The 20,824-nt window shown below is 38.3% G+C and overlaps 4 protein-coding genes across 10 annotated transcripts in view; 3 read left to right on the forward strand and 1 right to left on the reverse strand.

Moving 5' to 3' along the window:
• The window catches only part of LOC105252935 (sodium/potassium-transporting ATPase subunit alpha), an 84,702-nt gene extending 80,924 nt beyond the window's left edge, over positions 1–3,778 (forward strand). For all 7 annotated transcript variants that reach the window (XM_011260609.3, XM_011260608.3, XM_025406359.1 and 4 more), the window contains one exon: positions 257–3,778. In XM_011260609.3, coding sequence (XP_011258911.1) covers positions 257–377 — 121 coding nt within the window. In that variant the 3' untranslated portion in view covers positions 378–3,778. The remainder of the gene's footprint in view (positions 1–256) is intronic.
• A 3,288-nt stretch (positions 3,779–7,066) lies between these two features.
• LOC105252934 (condensin complex subunit 3) lies at positions 7,067–10,607 on the forward strand. The gene is made up of 7 exons (XM_011260607.3): positions 7,067–7,230; positions 7,438–8,234; positions 8,317–8,851; positions 8,996–9,292; positions 9,410–9,766; positions 9,847–10,359; positions 10,443–10,607. The coding sequence occupies exons 1-7, from the start codon at positions 7,123–7,125 to the stop codon at positions 10,557–10,559; spliced, it is 2,724 nt and encodes a 907-aa protein (XP_011258909.1). The 5' UTR covers positions 7,067–7,122; the 3' UTR covers positions 10,560–10,607.
• Positions 10,608–10,904: 297 nt separating this feature from the next.
• Positions 10,905–12,705, forward strand: LOC105252933 (WD repeat-containing protein 92). Its single transcript, XM_011260605.3, has 4 exons — positions 10,905–11,498; positions 11,614–12,114; positions 12,185–12,282; positions 12,387–12,705. The coding sequence occupies exons 1-4, from the start codon at positions 11,232–11,234 to the stop codon at positions 12,592–12,594; spliced, it is 1,074 nt and encodes a 357-aa protein (XP_011258907.1). The 5' UTR covers positions 10,905–11,231; the 3' UTR covers positions 12,595–12,705.
• A 1,636-nt stretch (positions 12,706–14,341) lies between these two features.
• Positions 14,342–20,824, reverse strand: part of LOC105252932 (DNA-directed RNA polymerases I, II, and III subunit RPABC3) — a 79,800-nt gene continuing 73,317 nt past the window's right edge. Inside the window, exon 4 of the mRNA XM_011260604.3 lies at positions 14,342–14,600. Within this exon, the coding sequence (XP_011258906.1) occupies positions 14,483–14,600 (118 nt within the window). The 3' untranslated portion in view covers positions 14,342–14,482. The remainder of the gene's footprint in view (positions 14,601–20,824) is intronic.

Below are 20,824 nucleotides of genomic sequence, written 5' to 3' on the forward strand. Positions count from 1 at the left end.
TTCAAAAATTTGTGTTGCCGAGGCCCCTGGGCTTCAGCCCCTGTTGTCCCTAAATCCGACCCTGACTTTGATCATATATTTATTCAAATCTTTACGTATTAATGCTACTAATAAACATTTAAATTCGACTTTTACTTAACACATAAGGATTATGATTAAAATGTTATTATCGTTGAATCATAACTGCTTTCAAATTAGCAGTATACAATCGACAATGCGACACAAACATTAATAACTCATATATGTAACGTTGCAGATTCGTATGGTGGCTACCAGCTCTGCCGTTCATGTTCGCCATCTTCATTTATGATGAGACGAGACGATTCTATCTCCGCCGGAATCCAGGCGGATGGCTCGAGCAAGAAACTTACTATTAGACGCAAGGAGGATTAAATTACACGCATGCAGAGCGCGCGCGCAAGAGGACGAGTGAACGGACGAAAGAGCGAGAGAAAGAGAGCGAGCGAGAGAGAGAGAGAGAAAGAGAGAGAGAGAATGATGATGAGAGAGAATGAGACGCATACTCACACTTGAAAGATATACACCTGAAAAAAAGAAAAATAAATAAATCACTCATGTTGAACAGATATATAACACTTTTCACACGAAACGTGCTACTGGGTCTGTCCGAGTTACGTGTCGGGAGAGCAACGGATGGACAACGAAGGATGCGCAGAGATTCGCGCTTGCTCTCACGACGAGAAAGAAGGCGCTATTTCTCCGCGACATGGGGACCCTTTAGCGCTATAGATGCAGCGCGAGGTACAAAGAGCACGTTCGTCGTTCTGGCTTTGCCGCCAGCAATCGCTTGCACGCTTGCGTGCCAGGTTTCATAGTCTCAAAAAATTGATCCGGTGTACGAGGGAAAAAGGAGGGATTCTCATCGAGAGGAAATTTCATCAGTTTTCGCTATTGTAACGAATTGAAAAGTCGATTGGGAAGTCGCGCCTTCTGTTCTGCATCCAACAATATAACTACGGGGCTTTCTGGTGATGATTGGTGCTGCTGCTATTGTTAGATTCTGGACGAGAATATATTGCGCAAGGGTCGTCGGAAGATGGAACGAAGAAAAGAGAGTGGGAGATGATTGGGAAGAATCGCTGAATCGATGACGTCGTAATGCGACTGATGCACGAGTGTCAGGCCTAAAGAAAAAAACGTGGTGAATGGTGATGAAACACGGATGAAAGGAAGCCGAGGCGGTAATGAGAATGAAAGTCCGGAACGCGGCAGCGGGAATAGACATGCACTCAAGAGACTAGGACATTAATGTACGATGGAGAATCACGGAATCACGTGTATTCTTATGTATGCCGGATGCAAATTACTACATTCACGCGACTTCTTATTACTATTAGTGGCGTATTATCGTAGACATCTTTGCGTTACCAAGAAACTTTATAATAATAGGCTTTCGTTGATCGTCGATCAATGCGCGCAAAATAACAGTACGCTAAAGATCGGCACATACACACAACACGCCCTCCATTGAGAAAAACTTTAGGTCGAAGACAAGAAGATAGACTCGCAGAAAAAGAAGAGAGCAAAGAGGCCGACGCGAAAGAGCAAATCGGAAAAAGTGCTCAATATAACAGGAGAACCGTTAAAGAAAATTCTTAGGCATCTCGCGTGACACCGAAATATATACTTCGTACGAAAATCTAATTACTTGTTAATTGTAACGAAGGACCTGTTACGATAGATAATATCGGCACGGTCTATAGTTATACGTCATGATAAAATAACTAAAATAAAGGAAAGAGAGAGAGAGAGAGAGAGAGAGAGAGAGAGTTATATAAATAATTAAATGAAATAAAAAATAATATAATTAAAAATAAAGCCGCATTCGCAGTATTTATTATTATAAATAAACGACATACACATTCGGTTTTGAGTCTTAATCCGTGTAGCTGTCAGGACGAAAACGGCAAAGACGTATCGCGTAGTTTCAGTATAGTTATGACTCTTAGCTCGAAAAATAATATCACGCTAACAGACGCGAAAACAAACGGGGAGACAGGCTCGAAGAAAGGTGCATGGTTGATCAGGGTAGGTTCCAACGGAGATGGTTCATTCCATTCGTAATCTAACAACAGGAGGATAGGGGAAAGAGGAGGTATATAATTAGGCGGCGAAGATATGTATGCGGTAAATGTAAAATAATTATCAATTGAATCACTACCAATTGACGAGGATAAAACGATACGTTATGTGATTGCGCGGGCGGATGCGGTAATTAAGCGGTGGGTAGTCGCGGCCTGGTTGCCGGCGAACCGGAGGAGAAAGAAAATAAAGCCTGCCGCATGCCATTCGAGAAGATAAATGAATTATTATAAAACGTTATTGATTAACGGAAGAGGAAGGGAGAAGCGGAGATAACAAAAGTTTAACGAGGCAGAATAATGGGATAATAAAAAACGTACGGAATAATACACACGAATGCTTTATATTAGAGAAGGGGTGCGGTATATGTACGCGGAATATAGATAGAGAAGGCAAGAGGGACAGACCGGAGCAGAGGAAGCGAGTAAAAAAAAAAAATGTTCTTACTTAGGTAAAAGCTAAATGAAGAATATAAAAACTCCTTCTCTTAGTTTTTCATAGATTTAAAATGCCAGCGGGACAGCTCGCTATAAATCATTGATCCCCCCCCCCCCCGCAACGCGGAACGCCCTGTGTAGCAGCGTGTAGGATCTCTTGTTAGCCAGCCGGCGAGCGCGCTGTCCGTGTTGCGCGTATGTGTGTGTATGCGTGCGCGTGTATGTGCGTTGTGCATGTAGTATCGAAACAATACACAACGGTGACTTAAAATGCCTGCCACGCGACTTTTTTTCCTTTTTTTTTTTTCGGGCCGGGACGATCCGAGACTTTTCTCATCGACGCGATCTCGCAACCGTGCCATGTGCACGAGTTATATTATATCCTCCCTCTTCTCGTCTCCTCCGGGGTGGGTCCATCTCGGTCCCGCGTTCGTCTCGGATGCGATCGAGCTGTTGATGGTTGCAGGAGAAATGGGTACCGAAATTTTCCTTTACCGATATATCCGAAAATTACGCAGAATTGCACTTGACAAGAGATGCGATGGGCCACAATCATTTCTGGAGGGTGGAGGAATAAATAAGGGATAATGCTCTCTCTCTGCTTTTCACAAATTTCTATCGGATATCGCGAAACGGTAGGATTTTAAAACACCGTTCTCTCATTATATTATATTCGCGTCTGTTGTTGAAAGAATTGTAATTAATTTAAGACGCACTCGACTCTCGGACGATGATCATTCCACTTCCTTTGCGAGCAATAACGCTTCTTTCGTTTGCGTGTCGCGTCCAAACGATCCAAAGTCCAGCTCATCGTTGCTATTCACGAAGAGAGAAATCGGGCAATCGCGTGGCTAATTGTATCGTGTTGTATAGCGACCCGCGAGAGAGATGATTGCGTTCTCACCGATCGATTGTGGCGAACGCGGGACTCGATGAGTGAACATGCGACTGCTCGCTCGGCGGCCCAGGCCCCAAAACTACCCTAAGTGTTCAATAATCGACGTGTTCTCGAGGTGCCCCGTACAACGCGAAACGTTTCTTCCTTCGCCGGTTTCTTCCGTCCGGTGCCGCCGCCTCGACTAGACCCGAAGTAGCTCGGACAGCACGAATATCCTAAAGACGTTCCAGAAGACATCCCAAAGACGTCTTCGAGATACCTTCTACCGCATCTTTTGGATACGCCTGCTGTCTGGGAAGGCTCGAATTGCATTCCGGATGTGCGACTGATCAACTCGGAAGAGTGGGAAAAAAAATCAAATGTTCTCTCATTGTCCTTTTTAGGGTGTACTGGCAAATGTCCCACGTGGAAGAGAATGACGAGGCGAAGGGTTTTGTCGACGAGCGCGGGAAGAAGGCATCGGATAGAGATGGATCACGACTCGCGTGCGAGCTCGTACATCGGGAACTGGAATTGGAGACGTTTCAAAAGTATCCATCGCGCGAGATCTATCCTACTCGGACTATCCAGTCATCGTGGCGTTTCCAAATTCGATCGACGCCGATCAATTAAATTCTCCTTCTCCGTCTGCGTTGTATAGGCGAATTGTAAACTGTAATTTTTAGAAAGAGACAGCGATTAGCCGAGCCGGAGTAGAAATGAATAGGACTCGATTTTAATGTCGCGGCCGTAAAAGATCGATCACTTCTGTCACAACGAAAATGCGGGGGATGAAAAGGTGCAGGATAAAGAAAGCGTGAGAGAGAAAATGAGAGAGAGAGAACGAAAGAGGAGGGGCATACCTTCGCGTATGCATGCGGTGGATATCTTTGAAGCTACGGAGAAGATCCGCGGCGTTGTCGACAGGGTGTTCCGTGCCTGTAGGGGGGCCGTAGGAGCCCAAAAAAAATGCTTTGCCGTCGTGCGCCGCCTCTTTACTTTAGGCTAATAATTTAAATATTATTAATAAAATATATAATAGTATATAATAATATAAATAAATAATAATGATAAAATAATAATAATAATATTAATAATAATACATGTTACAATAAGATATTATTAGATGTAATTATTATATATGGTTTAGTCTAGATCGTGTTGTTGAAGAAAAAAAAAACAAAGTACGTATAAGCGAACAAAAAAAAAAGATGGAAGAAGAAGACGATGGAGAGGAAGAAAACGGAGGAAAGAAAACGAGGATCGAAGGAAGAGAGGACGCGTGCCAGGGGAAGAAAGTTTCGGTCTAAGACCACACACAATCCTTTTTTGCGGTGGACTGAGCAGGACGATGCCGCTCGCTATTCTCTCAGGCTTATCTTATCCATGGTGTGCGGGATCATCACTTCGTTTCCTCCCTTTTTTCGCATATTTTTTTAGAGAGAGAGGGAGAGAAGACGAGCGACTCTCTGTTTCATCCCGTCGTCGATTCTCTCTGCAATCAAAAATATAAATTCACTCACACACACTCTGATAGAAAGGCGCAATGTTCGCTTTTTTCCCAATTTTTTTTTTTTTTCATCGCTCTAACATTCGTTAGGAGAATCCTCGCGGAAAAAAGTGACGCCGCTCGCCTGCGCAGTCCGCCGCATCCGCGTCGGAATCATTGAACGAAGAGAGAAAGTTTAAAAGGAGGGAGAGTGAGAGAGAGAGAGAGAGAGAGAGGGGGGGAGAGGAAAGCGAACGATGTTTTATTAATATTGTATATATATTTTAAATAATTGAATGACGGACAAACAGATCGCACGCGCGAACGACGGCGACCTCGACCGGGAAGCGTTCCTCTCCGGAAAGAGAGAGAGGACCGCTTCCTCGTCTCACGGGTCTATCCGTATATACACTTCTTTTTTCCGTTTCTTTTTTTTTTCTTGCGTTATAAACGCCGCGTATACCACACATTTACACACTTTGTACACCGCGTATAGAGGAAGAAAGAGAGAGAGAGAGAGAGAGGGTGGAAGAGAGAGAGAGAGAGAGAGAGAGAGATACGATTTACTCGGAAATGACACGTACACCGCTCCACCAGCTATATCTATATTCTGATTGACGATTGACGATTCCCTTTCGCAATTAATTAATTAATTAATTATTATTCGATAAGTTCTGTTTTTACACACGCGACACATGTGAAAATACATCGCAATCTCTGAGATACGAATACAACCCAAGTGTCATTACTTTTGATGTTAAATAAAAAATACATAATTAATATATAGAGCGGCCTCCCATTTTCCTTGTCTTTCCTCTTTGACGGACATCGAGTAGATTAAAGGATAAAAGCTGTACGCCACTTTTGCGATTATTATTAATCATTGCTTTCTGTTGTATTTATAATTATTATCGTTGTTGACGTAAAGGTATATTCGAGAATAATTAGAAATTTATAATTAGAGAGTAACCGATAAACCGTTCAGATATTTTGCAAACCATTTCTCGAGGAAATATCTGCGACTTGTAAATGTGTAAAAAAATACGATAATTATACCACGATGTATTTGAAGCTCCATTCTTAATTTACTGTTGTGCGAAATGTTTAATTATATGATCCTACATCTCTCTCGCATAAATCATTCTTTTTATAAACTTCTCGAAATTTCAAAATCTCTAATATTAAAGTCATCTAATATTAAATCTCATATGAGTTCGAAATATGGAAATATTTATCTCTTTGGAAAGTAAAGCGGTCATCGTTTCGGTTATTCTTATATATTTATATTGATATAAATTCTTATCTATTTAAATTCAAGATAATTCTCATGCCATAATTTTATTTGTATTATCATTTATAAACGAAATATAGGTACAAACAGCCTTTATTTTAGTGATCGAATAGAATTTTAAGGAAACATATATTGGAATGAAATTTCTTTAATCAACTTTCTCTGACAAAAATATATTTGACGTAACAAATAGTTTGAATTGTTTGATTAATCAGTCAGAAAAAAAATTTGCAATCTTTATAAATTTCTTTTCGATGCATTTCTAATGTCAAACGCATTTGTCACCCACAAACATACTCATGATGAAAATTTCTTTGAATTATTTTTAAATTTAAAAATATTGCATTCGAATAAATTTCTTTTAGATATTGAATAAATTCTTTTCTCTTTGAAATATTCGACAAATGATAAATAGTTGGAATCATTCGATTAACCATTCAAGAGAAAAAAATCTTCGTCAGCATCAATTATATAATCTCTAACGTCATCGAACGGCCGTCAGCTGACATCAATTTGAAAATTAACCATCGTGATGTCCAATAGAAATACTTTGATGATATACGCAACTGACCACGTGACACGAATGTGAAAGACTCGTATAACATGGGGTACCTTTGAATTCGATAAATGTTTCTAATGTTTTTCTTCATGTTACTTGTTTTAATGACACAAGAATATTTATTTCGAACGCTGTATTAATCGTACAATTTATTAATCCGCACGTGGCTAATATATTGGATTTTCTTGACATCCCCCATTTTTTTCCCCATCATGGGAGTTGGCAATACCATACATTTCGATAAAATATATACGTTACTGAGTCTCCTGATTTTTACGTTGGTCCGCATGCGCGGAAAATTGCATCGGCGGCTGTTCGTGCTTCTACAGAATCGGTTACACAATTTCTGACATTAAAAACACAAATATGGTTTCATCAATCAAGAAGGAAATGAAAACTATATTCTGCAAAGTGCAGTATAATAAAATCGATCATCCACAGTACATCAAGAGACTCACGAAATTATACGAGAGAGTAAGTCATGAATCATGTTCCTTTTCGAATATTTTTATTTTGTTCCATTTTTAATAGCCTTATAAAATTTTCTGAAATTTTTGATAATATCTCAAGATTGAATCGATTAATTTTATATGTACAATGATTCAAGTAATTTTCCCCTTTGCATATTTATCTCATTAAGCCAAGTCTTGTGTTAATGTTTTATGATTCTTTTATTTTCAGATCGATTTCGATACATTTTGGAACTGTTTCATCTCATTTTTGAAAGTTCCTCTTACGATGGCGCAACAACACTTGTATATCATAAATACGTTAGAGTTTTGTGCCAAATTCGTAGTGAGCTTCTATTCTACTTCGGAGAACGAAAGCATGGAACCAATGTCTCCGTTTGCTAACAAGTTATTCAAATTTCTCTTATCGCATCACAGTGCTAAAGATAAAGCAGTCAGGTTTCGCATATGTCACTTTCTAAACATACTTTTAAACTCTATGGGCGATGATGCTTTCATCGATGATAATCTGTGCGATCAAATTACAGTCACTATGATGGATCGGTTGTTGGATAAATCGCCCAAAGTCAGAGCGCAGGCTGTTTTTGCTCTGCACAGATTGCAAGATCCATCAGATGAACAATGTCCTGTAATAAAAATGTATGTATTTCATGTATCTAAGGATCCAAGTGCTGAGGTTCGCAAGGCGGTCCTCTCCTGTATGGGTAAAAATCAAAAGACCTTACAAGCTGTATTGATAAGAACACGAGATATTGATGATTCTGTGCGCAAGATGGCATTTGAATTTATCAGTAAAATCACAGTGCGTTCCTTAACTATCGAACAAAGAGAACGCTTGTTGAAAGATGGTCTCAAAGACAGATCCGAGAATGTCAGAAAATGTGTGAGCAATGTTTTGTTGCCAACATGGTTACGATGCTACAAAGGAGAGTATTTAAATCTTGTTCATGCTCTGGATGCTGGAATAGGAACAGAAACTGCTACCTTAGCTTTACAAGTATTATTCAAGTGAGTATATTTTATGAAGAAATGGTAAAAAGAAATATCAATGAGAGAATAAAATTCTATATCAAATATTATCTTTTTACAGAGATGCCAATTTAAAAAATTTATTGGAGCAAGTGCCAATAGATAAAGACACAAGATTAATTCCACTGACAAATATATCGAATGAAAATGTTTTGTTTTGGAAATGTGTCATAAAACATCTTCAGTATCATTCGTATACGGAAGAATTAGAATTAATTATTCCAGAATTATCAGGATTTTGTACATATATCTATGATTATATGACTCTCATATCTTCCAAATCATATGAAGTATGGGAAAAAGAGTGTCATAAGTTTATTCTACTACAACTCTTTGAGATATCCACAACTTATGATCTTGCAGATGAAGTGGGCAGGAAGAAACTGAACGAATTAATGGTAGATGCTCTAATGAGCGATCATTGCTACGATAAAATAATTGAATGTACAGTGAACCATTTGGCAAAAGTGATACCAGATACCAATAATATGCTAAACATTATTGCCAATATTATTAGTGAAATTAGATTACCTTCATGCGAAAATTTAGATACTGAGCAAGTTACTGTAGAGCAACAACAGGAGAAAAACATGCAAGTAAGTATTAGAATCTAGTTAATTACATACTCTAGACAAGAAAAATATCATAGGTTTGCATTTTAGATGATTTACCGCTAAATTAATGAATATTCAATTTTTTATCTTTTTTCAATTTCAATTTATTTTTCAATTTGATTCTAGAAAGCAAGATTGAAGGTTGATATATTGGAACTCGAAGAAGAATTATATCAAGCAGTCAAGGAAGAGAATTTTCTAGAAGCTGATAGTATAAAAGAGAAGATCAAGGTGTTGAAAGAGGAAATTACTCAATTATCCAAGATTCCTGAAGTAGTAATAGTCGACGATATGCGTGAGGAAAAAAATGATTCCATAACTATGATAAAGTGCCTCAACATCTTGTACTTTGCAATGCAATCCATTCACACATTAACGCCCACACTCAAGAGTTTAATGTCTCTTGTTTTAAATAGTCTTGACGTAAGCATATATTGCATTACATATTATATGTGTATATAATTATAATATTTTACATTTCTTTTTATTCAATTACTTACTATTATTCATTACATTTTAATTTATATAACCTTATTTTAGCATCCCGACGATAATGTGCATGTATTAGCGCTAAAATTGTTGAGCACTTATTGTATACTGGACAAAGAATTAGCTAAAAAACATATAATGATATTTTTCTATCAATTTTCTTACGAGCAAGAGAATCAAGAAAATTGGATTGTTGCCTTGAAGGCAATATTCGACCTTTTACTCATATATGGTTTGGAATATTTTGAAAATTTGCAAATTCAGGAAGAGAATTCTGAGAATAAATCTGAAAAGAGTCGTTTGCTTTACACACATGAAGACAGTATCGTTTCTATAAATAAACGGATTGATATAGAGAAGGGTCCTTGCAATTTTATTAAAATTTTAATAGGATTACTAAACAATGCGGTAAATAACTAGTGTCTTTTTGAATTTTCTTATAATCAAATGAAATTTACTATGATACAAATATTTTTGGAAATTTACAGAATCAAGACATGCGCACTATTGCTACAGAAGGATTCTGTAAACTGCTGCTCAACCAACGGATTAGTAGCAGTACTCTCATATCGCGCTTGATAATTCTGGCCTATAATAAAGCAAATATTGATGATATTTATCTTCGACAGTGCTTAAGCGTTTTTTTCGAGCATTTTATCGTACGTGTACCTGAAGCACAAGAAATGCTCGAAAGCGCATATTTTCCCACTCTACGAGCTCTTTGCGATGCACCAGATGTTAGTCCATTACGGGAGATTGATATATATCACGTTTCTAAATTTATACTGAATTTAACGAGTCGAGGATATCAAAAAACAGAAGTTCAAACGTTTTGCACACACAACAATCTTGCATTTGCCATATTGGCCGAGATTCTAAATTCGGAAAGCAATATAGATAAAGATATTCTCATAAAATCTCTAACGAATTTGCATATTCAAATAGAGGATGCTCCATCAAAACAAAATTTGCAAGAAGCCATTGAGAATGTTACAAATATGGTATGCATAATTCTTTACAGTTTTATTTTAAGTCTTTCATATAATATTGATTGAACAATATGAAATATTAATTGTAATTATAGGTGAAGCATTCTGACAGACGGTTACTGAAATATATTCAACAGTTCAAACAAAAATTAGAGGCGCCTGAGATAATGGAAGTGGTGGAAGAAAATAGTGGAAGTGACAGTGAAAACTAAATATGGTTCACAATTTTTGAATCTTTTAAATAATATGTATTAAATAAGTATTTATATATTTGTTTCATATGTATTTTTAGACTTGCATAAATAATATTTTTATATCTGTATAAATAATATGCATTTTTATACTTGATCTTCATTCCTGGATTCCCAAAAAGATAAGATAAAAAGTTAAGAAAATATTATTAGATATTCTTAGAATGCAAATTATTTATATGATATATGTTTGTATTTATATGAGGTATTTGATCTTTTCTTTTTTCTTATCAGATGCTCTACTTTGACCATTGATTTTTTTATATAATTGCATAAGGATAGAACTTTAGTATAGACTGGCAGTATATGTGTATACATAAGACATATAAATAAAGCTATGTCAGAAAGAAGTTGAAGAGAAGAACGTAATTTTCTCTTCACAAGAAATATACAAGCATATATATTGTATGCAGCGTATGTCATGTGACATTTGGAGCAACAGAAATATGCACTACCTTTGCTACAAAAAAAGGTCTGTTCCTGGATGACATTTTCTAGTTGTGACGGCAACGTGTAGATGGCGCACGAGTTTGTTTATAGTTACGCGCGAAAGCAGCTTATGGCTTTTGCTGTAAAAAGATGAGGACGGATTTTCTTGACAATTAAAGTTGAAAGGAGATCTTTACCACAGACATGGACAAGTTGGCAAAGCCGCAAATAATCTGTCACATCGAGAAATCGGTGGATTATTCGCTCTTTGATGTCAAATGGATACCATGCAGCGCCAAGTTCGTGGTTATGGGGTCTCGACCTCGTGGTACCGGCATTATACAGATCTACGAGTTGTCCAGCGGCGAGTTGAAGCTCGTGAAGGATATAGAGAGGTCTAATCAGATGAAATGTGGGACATTCAAGGCTTCCAATCTTCGGGATAGATACCTGGCTACCGGTGATTTTAAGGTTTCTTTCATTTTCAGATATCTATTAACGTTTTAATATTCACATTTAATAGTATTCTATTTTAATTTAGTAAAGTTTTACTAAATAAGCTAAATGTTATCCGTCCATTTTACAGGGTAAACTAAATATCTACAATTTAGAGGATCCCTCGATACCAGTTTACACAGCTAATGCACACACACAGATTATAAATGCCATTGATGGAGTGGCAGGTACCAGCGTAGGATGCGGTGCACCTGAATTGGTAACTGGATCCAGAGATGGAAGTGTTAAAGTATGGGATCCCAGGCAAAAGAGTCGACCAGTTGCTATTATGGAACCTAAGGAAGGGGAAAGTCGACGAGATTGCTGGTCGGTCGCATTTGGCAATTCTTACGATTCTGAGGAAAGAGTAGTGGCTGCGGGATATGATAATGGTGATGTCAAAATGTTTGATCTGAGAGCAATGACGGTAAAGTGGGAAAGTAATCTGAAGAATGGAGTTTGTAGTCTCGAATTTGACAGAAAAGACATCCCCATGAATAAGCTGGTTGCCACTACGCTAGAATCAAAATTTTATCTTTTTGACTTGAAGACTCAGCATCCCAAGAAGGGCTTTCCGTATCTTGTTGAAAAGGTCTATTATTTAGAGAGAATTAAAATTTATATCTTCAATATATAAGTTTGTAATCCTGGCACGATTTTAGGCCCATAAATCGACGATATGGCTGGTTAAGCATTTACCGCAAAATCGCGAATTATTCGCAACCTGCGGAGGTGGAGGGACTATCTGCCTATGGAAATAGTAAGTATATATATAGGCTATTTCTATTTTAAATAAAATCGCACCTAGTGGCATTACATGGAAATATGTGTTTTAAAAACTAACATTTATTTATTGTTTCTCAGTAATTATCCAGAGAAAAGAAAAACTACGGATGTCGATGGGATCGAGCAGGGTGTTGTGGGCAACGTTAGCCTGCTGCAAAATAGTATGCTCTCATCGCAACCCATTAGTGCTTTGGATTGGAGTCCGGACAAACAAGGACTCGGTGTTTGCACGTCGTTTGATCAATGCTTACGCGTTATCATCACCACGAAATTGAATACATATTGATTAAACAGAAACAGCGAAAGATGCTTGTAAATATAAGTCTATATAAGAAAAGTTCCTTCAAGCTCCATTTTGTACGCTTAAGATAGCTATTAATAAAATTCTTAAATTGTCTCTATGACTTTATTGAGTACATGGAATATGGTTAGATCAAAAATGAGGGAACTGAGAAGAATATAAAGCGTATCAAATTTGTCATTTAGCAGGCAGCATCTCGATATTATTACAGTCTGGATTCGGACATTGATTTCCCGTTCACGGATGCGTTACGCAACAGCGAGATGAGAGTGAATTATATATTATTGGACTAATCTATTTAGGATCGGATTCTCTCTCTTCCTAAGCATCGGCCATTTTACGCTCGTGGTCGCGAGTGTTACGCAATATCGCGCACGTCAACCTCCGCCATTTGAGGCGTATTCGATCGCATGTTGTCGCGTACACCTCGCGTTGCGTCGTGCGAGGAGGCAGCGTTGCAGCTGCGCGCGTACACAAGGTCAGAAATACCTCGACTTCAATTATACAAATTAATTACCATAGTCAGGTCTTCATCGCGATGTGCGTTGTCGTTTGAGCTGCTCATTTTATTTAATCTCTTCATTCTTTTAATTTTTTTAGAATTTTGACTATACTATTAGCATTTTACATTAAACTTGTAGATTCCAGAGGAAACAAGAGACGAAGAGATAAAATGTAACAGAAAGTGTAGCTCATATTTAAGTTTTTTTGTCTCATGTATTTCAAAAAATCTAATTTTATAGTAATTTTATTTTGAATTAGACTCTGAAATAGTTATATTTATTGTCCTTTTCCTTAAGTTTTCATTTTTATTTAAATTTTTCTCTTCATCATCTTTCTTATACTTGATGAAAGATATTTCTTTATGCTTTATATTGCAACGTATTAATATTTGTTATAATTTTTAAAAATAATGATTTTATCTTAGAATATATAATATAAATTTCCGTTTCTTTATCTAACATAAATCAAATACTCGAATCGATCGACAATCGAAGTAAAGTGAAGGGATAGATGGCTATCCTAGAAATATACCAAGTGTTAGTTGGCTAATTATTTAGCAGACTGTGTACATATTCACGGGAACATATATACACATATACAACGCACACATTGACAGGACAGGTAGAGAAGTGTGCAATACCTGATTCCTATTTTCGTATCTCGATGGCGCACTTGGTGATGCACTTCGTGACGACTTGGTCAACATCCAAGAATTGGTTGCACAGTTGCATATAGTTGCCCGCGCTATAGATTCATCGCGATTAAACCTCGAATAGAAAGATTGATCCTCCAGAATCCCTGTTTTCCATTAAATGTATCCCATCAAGTGCTTCCAATCGAAAATTTCATTATTTTCGTTTATCAAGATTGATCGGTCACTCTCTAGTAACTTAAAAGACAATCTTTCCATGTGAGGATTATTTCATTGAACATGAGTTTTATTACTGTTCTATATATTTAGCAACTATTAAAAGGATGTAACGTGGATCAATAGATGGGGAGAAATTTCAATATAAAAAAATATTTTTATTTTATAAATTCCTATTTTATAAGTTTTATAAATTTTTATTTCTATTTATATTTTATAAATTTCTCAATAATCTAATTCTACATCAATAGTCATAATAATGAGTAACATTATCTGATAACTTAATTAGAATGTAAAATCATTGAACTAGTTTGATGTGAATTTTTAAAATTGAAATTAAAAGAAAATTTCATCGTTTAATGTTATTGTGAAGAGTGTAATTGATATCGTTTATTAGTGTATTGTATTTACATTTATTTATTTATGTTATATGTAAAATACAAAAATTTCTTCATCGATTGATCTGTGGGAAGAGATCGACGGCCCGCGCAATCGGTAGAATTAAAATGCAAGTTTCTTCATCAGCAGGTACATGTGTTGATCGATCTCGAAGCCGTGCAGATTGTTAGCGTCGCCCTGTAGCCTCATGAGTAGACCCCCGAAAGATACGTAGGCTGATCTGGAAGTAAAAGAGAGAGAGAACGATCAGTTGTTTGGTTTGCATCAGTGAATTTTTCTTTCGTTGCCCGTTAAAAATAAGCGATTCTCTCGTGTTTAAGAGCGAGAAGAAAAATGTCCGTATCGAGGTCGTCAACGACGTTCCTCCTAGCAGGTTTGCGATCGTCATAATTGCAGTGCCGATAGCGGTCGTGTATATAGATCAACCACACAACCAGCTAACCACACTGCCAACACGCCGATCGCTAAAGGAAGCTGTTCCTTTAAACGATTAGGAAAGATGTATCTGCTCTGCTGAAGATTCTTCGGACACTCTGCTCTTCAAGCTCGATCGACGATCATCTTCTTCTCTCTTAATCGTTATTCCCACGACATAACAACGTATAAAGTTATTTCCAAGATTACCGTCAGATAATTAGATAAATTACAGATGATTAAGAGCCTGGTGAGCGATATACAAATCCATTAAAATATACGATATAATAAAATTGCAAGAGGAATATTGTATATCGATTTGCGAGAAAAACTGTCATTTATATCAATTAAAAGAACTGAAATTAACGGACGCTCCTCCAGAGCGAAATAGCGTTTCTTGCATCTCTTGACAATCAGCTGATTACTTACGTAATTACTATAACGATGTCTTGGAGCTAATGGATAGAAAGATAACCAATGTCATTCTGCGAAACTCGGAAATGTACGTGCGAGTATAAAGCATTCATCGTCTCGACCTCCGGTGTCATCATGGATGACGTAGGTTTTTTCCCCCAATCGGCTCCGAGACTCGTACCTGGATATCGCGCGGTCATCTGTCGTCGATGACGTTCGTGAAGTGCGTTTTCCTACCACGGATCGCGGAAGCGCGTCCGCGACGTCCAAATTTCGCGTGACTTACGAGAGAGAGCCGCGAATGCTGACAGGAATATAGGTGTTATGAGGTTTCCCTATCGATTGACCTTGCCTCCGACGAATCTCTACCTCTCGACGAGAGGCACTCCGCTCTTGTAAGAGCCAATTATTTTTAACCAAGTATTTCGAGCTTCTGCTTGTGTGCGCACTCGCTCCACTTCCCTCTCCTCCCATCTCGTTCCCCCTCCCCCCTCCTCGCGCCCCCCCCGACGCACTTTGCGTTTTTGAACGTCCCGTTGTACACACACGTTTTTATACATCCTACATATATATGTAATTAACGCCAAATATCATTACACAAGTGCACAACAGAATGCGTATCGTCTATAAATTAGATTGGAATTTTTATCTTGGAATTTAAATTTTCTAATCTATCCAAAATATAAAAATCAAGAATCTCAAGATCTCTATTAATACAAATTGAACTGAAATATAAATTTCATTTAGGATGATCTCTAAATTCTTTTCCAATCTCGGCTTTTAAGGCAAAAATTGAATTTTTTTTTTATTTTTGTCCACAATAAAATTTAATCTTTTTCAAACAATATTTTTCTCGGGACAAATTGAAAAGATTCTTTATCCTATAGCAATGTTTGAAAGCCCGTACCTTTTTTTTGTATCTATGAATCAAATGAGTAAAAACAAAAGAAATGAAAAACAAGTTTTTTCAATTGAAGTTATTAAATTTCAATCGCAGACTAGAAGCAACTTGACTGTGATTAATGATTCTGTTCTTAATAATAATAATATTTTATATATCAATTAATAGAAATGTTAAAAATAAAATTCAATGGAATTATTTTGCTGCCGACCAATGTCTGCTTTTCTCGCCTCCTCATTTAAATACTTCTAGAGGGAAAATATTTTTTTTAAATCTATATATAATCTCTACTCTTCTAAAATATCTCTACATTGATACAAATTAATCACTATAATAAAGGCGCTGGTGAAATTAAATGAAGAACGCATTAGATGATTTTTATTGTCATTCGTGATACAATATACCCTATGATCCTATGTGTAAGCCAGTGTGCGTGTATGAACGGTACGTATGTGTGCGCATAAATTGTTGCGCAAACGTCGCGTAAACGTGAAGCATGAACTGAGAGAGTGTAGGCGCTGCAATGTCCACGTACTTCTCCGTTAACAAATCCCTCGTCATGGACGATCGAACGCCATTACGCATCTATTCATAGAGAGTCATCACTGCTGATAATATCACACGAAAAAAAAAAAAATTGTATTCATATTTGTCGACGCAGCATGCGTTCAGTGGCTGCCTCCCCCTCCTCCTACGAATTTTACAATTGAAAGAAGGGAGAGGCGATGTTGACGATTCGCAATACGATTTATTTATTGCAGCACACACACACACATACATTGTGCAGTTTCAAACAGGTTTTTTCGCGTGTGTAGAGAATTACTTTCTACAGAATCGCCGACACATGTTATCGATTTCACGCAAATTGCGGGAACACGCGTTGCTCTTATTGCTGATCGCTCGAAGCCCAAATTTACGCAATGTAAATGTCAAACGTTATTATCGCAAATTATTGCCGCAGATCAAGTTGTTAATCCCCGAACGAAAATTTCCGACGCAATTATTCCAATTAGAAACTTTAGACAGATACATAGATGGATCGTAACTTAATTAATATTTGCCTCTAAAGAAACGCTGCTAATAATATAGCGCTTGTAATATTACGGTTTTTCGCTGTTATTCGTGACGTTATTATAATTGTAATAATGTTGTGACTCGAATAAAAGAAGAGGGATGTATACTTTCTTGTGCTCTTTTACGAATTGGAGACAACTCGAAATAATCAAGAAGATTCATTACATTGATACGTATTCTCCTCGAAGAGGCTAAACATGTCTTACCAGAGATGAAAAATAATTGGAAACACCTTTGCAAAATATTTTCGAAAATATTCACGTCAATTCCTAATTTTCCAAAATTTTCAAGCGTTATCTTTTTATCGGAAAAAGTCAAAAATTTCAATCAATTCCTATTAAATTCATATTAATTTCTGCTTTCGATGTAAGCCACGTAAAACTGTCAAAAACAATTTTCCACCTCTGTTTTAAACTTTCTGCGAGAATCCGGGAATGCTATTCTAAGGTGACAGTCCTAAAGTATTTGATATGTAAAGAGAAATTTTTAAAATTAATTTATTAATTTTAAAATTAATTTAAAATTAAAAAAGTGTAATCGACCAAAACCAACCAGAAAATTTGTTTAATAAACAAATTTTCTGGTTAGTTTGGCCGACTACACTTTTTTCAATGATCCTGTGATTATTTGACTAGCGACATTAAGATATTTTATAACTTAATTTATGAATTTTTAAATTAATTTAAAATTAATTTAAGATTTATAAAATTTTTTGTTTCCATCAATACTATATCGTATAATATACAAAAAGCGTCGCAAAAGGCTTCGCAAAAGCTTTCGCGTGCCTTTCTCAGCGTTATCCTTCTTGAGAGGATAAGGATATCGATTTTTTTCCTGTCGTTTACGCTTATCTACGGCGCTAATAAAGTTGGCGTCGTGTTACTCGCTCGTCGATGACGACGACAGAAGAGATGTCGTACCAGATAGTGCATTTACAGCATTCAGGGCCCGTGTAAACGCGCATCTGGCACGAGCCCCAACTGCCCTGTAATCTCGTATTGGCTCGCTTCCGCTCGATTCGCTCTCATGCTCTTTCTACTCGTTAATCTTTGCAGTCTCCCCCTATTTCTGCTCTTCAACTTTCCCATCCCTCGCACGAAATTGCAAGAGCTGCAATTCCTGCGTCTCCCAAATCACCACGTCAATAAAAGAAGCATCTCATTAGACGATGATCGCAATTCGTTGCGCGCGGACTTAAAAATGTAAACACTTATGTAACGATGCGCGCAAGTCACGCGATTATTATTCCCGGCGTGTAATTAAGTGCTCGCTCGGATCCAGGGCGATCGAGAGGGAGAAAAGGAATGTTACTCGCGAGCGAATTTAATTTAAAGGGCGGCCGAAACTCGTTTAAGAGCACGACGACGAGTCGAGGGTCTCTCTCGGGCGCACCGTCGTGTATCTCTTCCAGAAGGATGTCAGCTGATGCTATTTTGCCTCTCGAAGCGCGAAATGAGAAGAGGACGACGTTGCTAATAATAGCAGTCACTGTCCCCGGTGCCGACGTCGGGACGCGTCGTTTCGTCGTCGGGCGACCCGTTAATGCGCACAACACGCGTCTTCTTTCAATGCTCTTAGACAGCTAATCCTTTCATGGATGCCGCCGACGCGACCCGAAAACCAAGTTACGAGTCACCGATGTTACACGATAATTCTCCGGTTGGAGAAACATTTTGTTTATATTTATTTATATTTATTTATATTTTTTTTTTAATTTTTTAAATCCCCGCGAAATAATAAATAATAATTTTATTGGGAATGATTCGAATGTAATTATTAGATAAAATATCTCGTTTAAATATCTCTTCGCTATTGGGGCAAAGAAGCTAGAACGATATAAATAGTCATTGTATTCCCCTCGAGTATATTTTCGTTGATTTTAATAAAATTAATAAGCATGATTTTATATATTCTTTCTCGACTGATTTAATTTTTTTTCTTTGTATCGTAATTAAAATCGCAACTAAAATTATCTTTAATATTTACGTGAAAGAAGCTGTTTATTTTATTTTGTTAGTTTATTTTATTTTATCAGTTTATTTTATTTATTTTATTTTCTTTATTTATATAGTTTTATTTTATTTATTTATATAGTTTTTAGATCCGGTCGCGTTTTATAAATTCATTTTGTTTTATTATCTCTCACTTTGAATCGATTTTGTGTCAGGCGGGAAGATGTATCGCGATGAGTGGTCAATCATCTATGATCGATTATTTCCCGAAGTCGATATCACGTGCGTTTACAATCGTCGTGACGTCACACAAAAAACCGAGCGAGATTATAACTTTCCGCGGGTATGCGAACAATTGCATTGCACCAGATTCATCGCTCATAGATCCGATATCGCGAAACTAGAGCGACCGATCTGCGATTTTATGGCAAAATTGCTCGTCTTCCCGTCCTCGAATTTTACGCAAAGGGGTTCGCGAAAAATTTTGCAGAATTACGTAATCCCAATCTCCTTCGCGCAGGTCGGCGAGACTGTCATATTGTCATCCCACTGTCTCATCGTTTCTCTCTATTCGTCATCGGATGCACCAAAAAAAACCGCGATATCACACCACGATTCACAGAGGGGAGGGGGGGGGCGCTCGGAGGGAGGAAGGGAAGCGAGGGAATCTCGAGGGATCCGCGAGCCGCGCCGATCGATCGAAGCCGCAAAGATGGCGCCTGGCCGCTTCGGCGACTTCTGCCAAAGTCGAAAAAGCGAGCCGCAGTGCAGCGGCAGCGGTGTCGGGCGCACATCGATTATTCACCGCGATTAAGCAGCGGCGACTGCGGCATCGCCGGTGCAACTGCATCGAGAAGAACGACGAGGGGGAGGAGGGGGACGCGCGGGAAGAAGGGGGAGCCGCGAGGGTAGACGGGGGGAGGGGGGGGAGAGGAGGCCGGAACGGCCGGTCGCCGAATGCAGTCGATCGTCTCGGTCGTTTTAGACACACACGCCGGGGTTGCACAATCGCGACCTTGCCGGGGGCACCGCAACAGGTGCATCTCGCGCGATCCAAAATTATCCTGGCCGCGGCAGGTGATCCCGTTTGACCGGTCGCGCGTTTATTTATTTCCCCGCGTAATCTCGACGCGTGTCGCAATCCGCGCCCGTGATCCGGACGAGCATCGTGGTCGTCGAACAATGGGGATGATATCGATTGTTTATGCGAAAGACAGAGGGGAGAGAGAGGTTTTCGCAACGAAAAATCCCAGGAATGCGACTTTCCTCCATCATTCACGACGGCCACTCGCGGCCCCCGAGGCCCGACGAGGGGAGACAATTGCGGGGAGGGGGGGGAGGGGACAATTGCGATTTACGCCAAGATCGCGACCTGCTCTAGAACGGTGACGTTACACAATCGCGGCCTTGGACCTCGTGCATTGCGAGCGCGGAATGTAAATCGATCTCAGGAAGAGGTAGCTTGCGCGCGCGCATCATCGAGGCTCTATCGATTTGCATTCGATCCATTGGGATGCGAAACGTCAAAAATATTTTGCAGAAATAATCGAGAAGCGGAGATGAACGATGATCTCGAGCTCGTAACTTTAGCAGACCTTACACGAAGACGATCCGAATTTTTTTCTGGCGAATGCGCGAATCAATGAAACCCGGTTCGTCGACGATCCTTCGCGATTTGCGGCGAATCGC

Source organism: Camponotus floridanus, unplaced genomic scaffold (genome assembly GCF_003227725.1).
Source record: "Camponotus floridanus strain SB8 unplaced genomic scaffold, Cflo_v7.5 scaffold14, whole genome shotgun sequence".
Lineage (NCBI taxonomy): Eukaryota > Metazoa > Arthropoda > Insecta > Hymenoptera > Formicidae > Camponotus > Camponotus floridanus.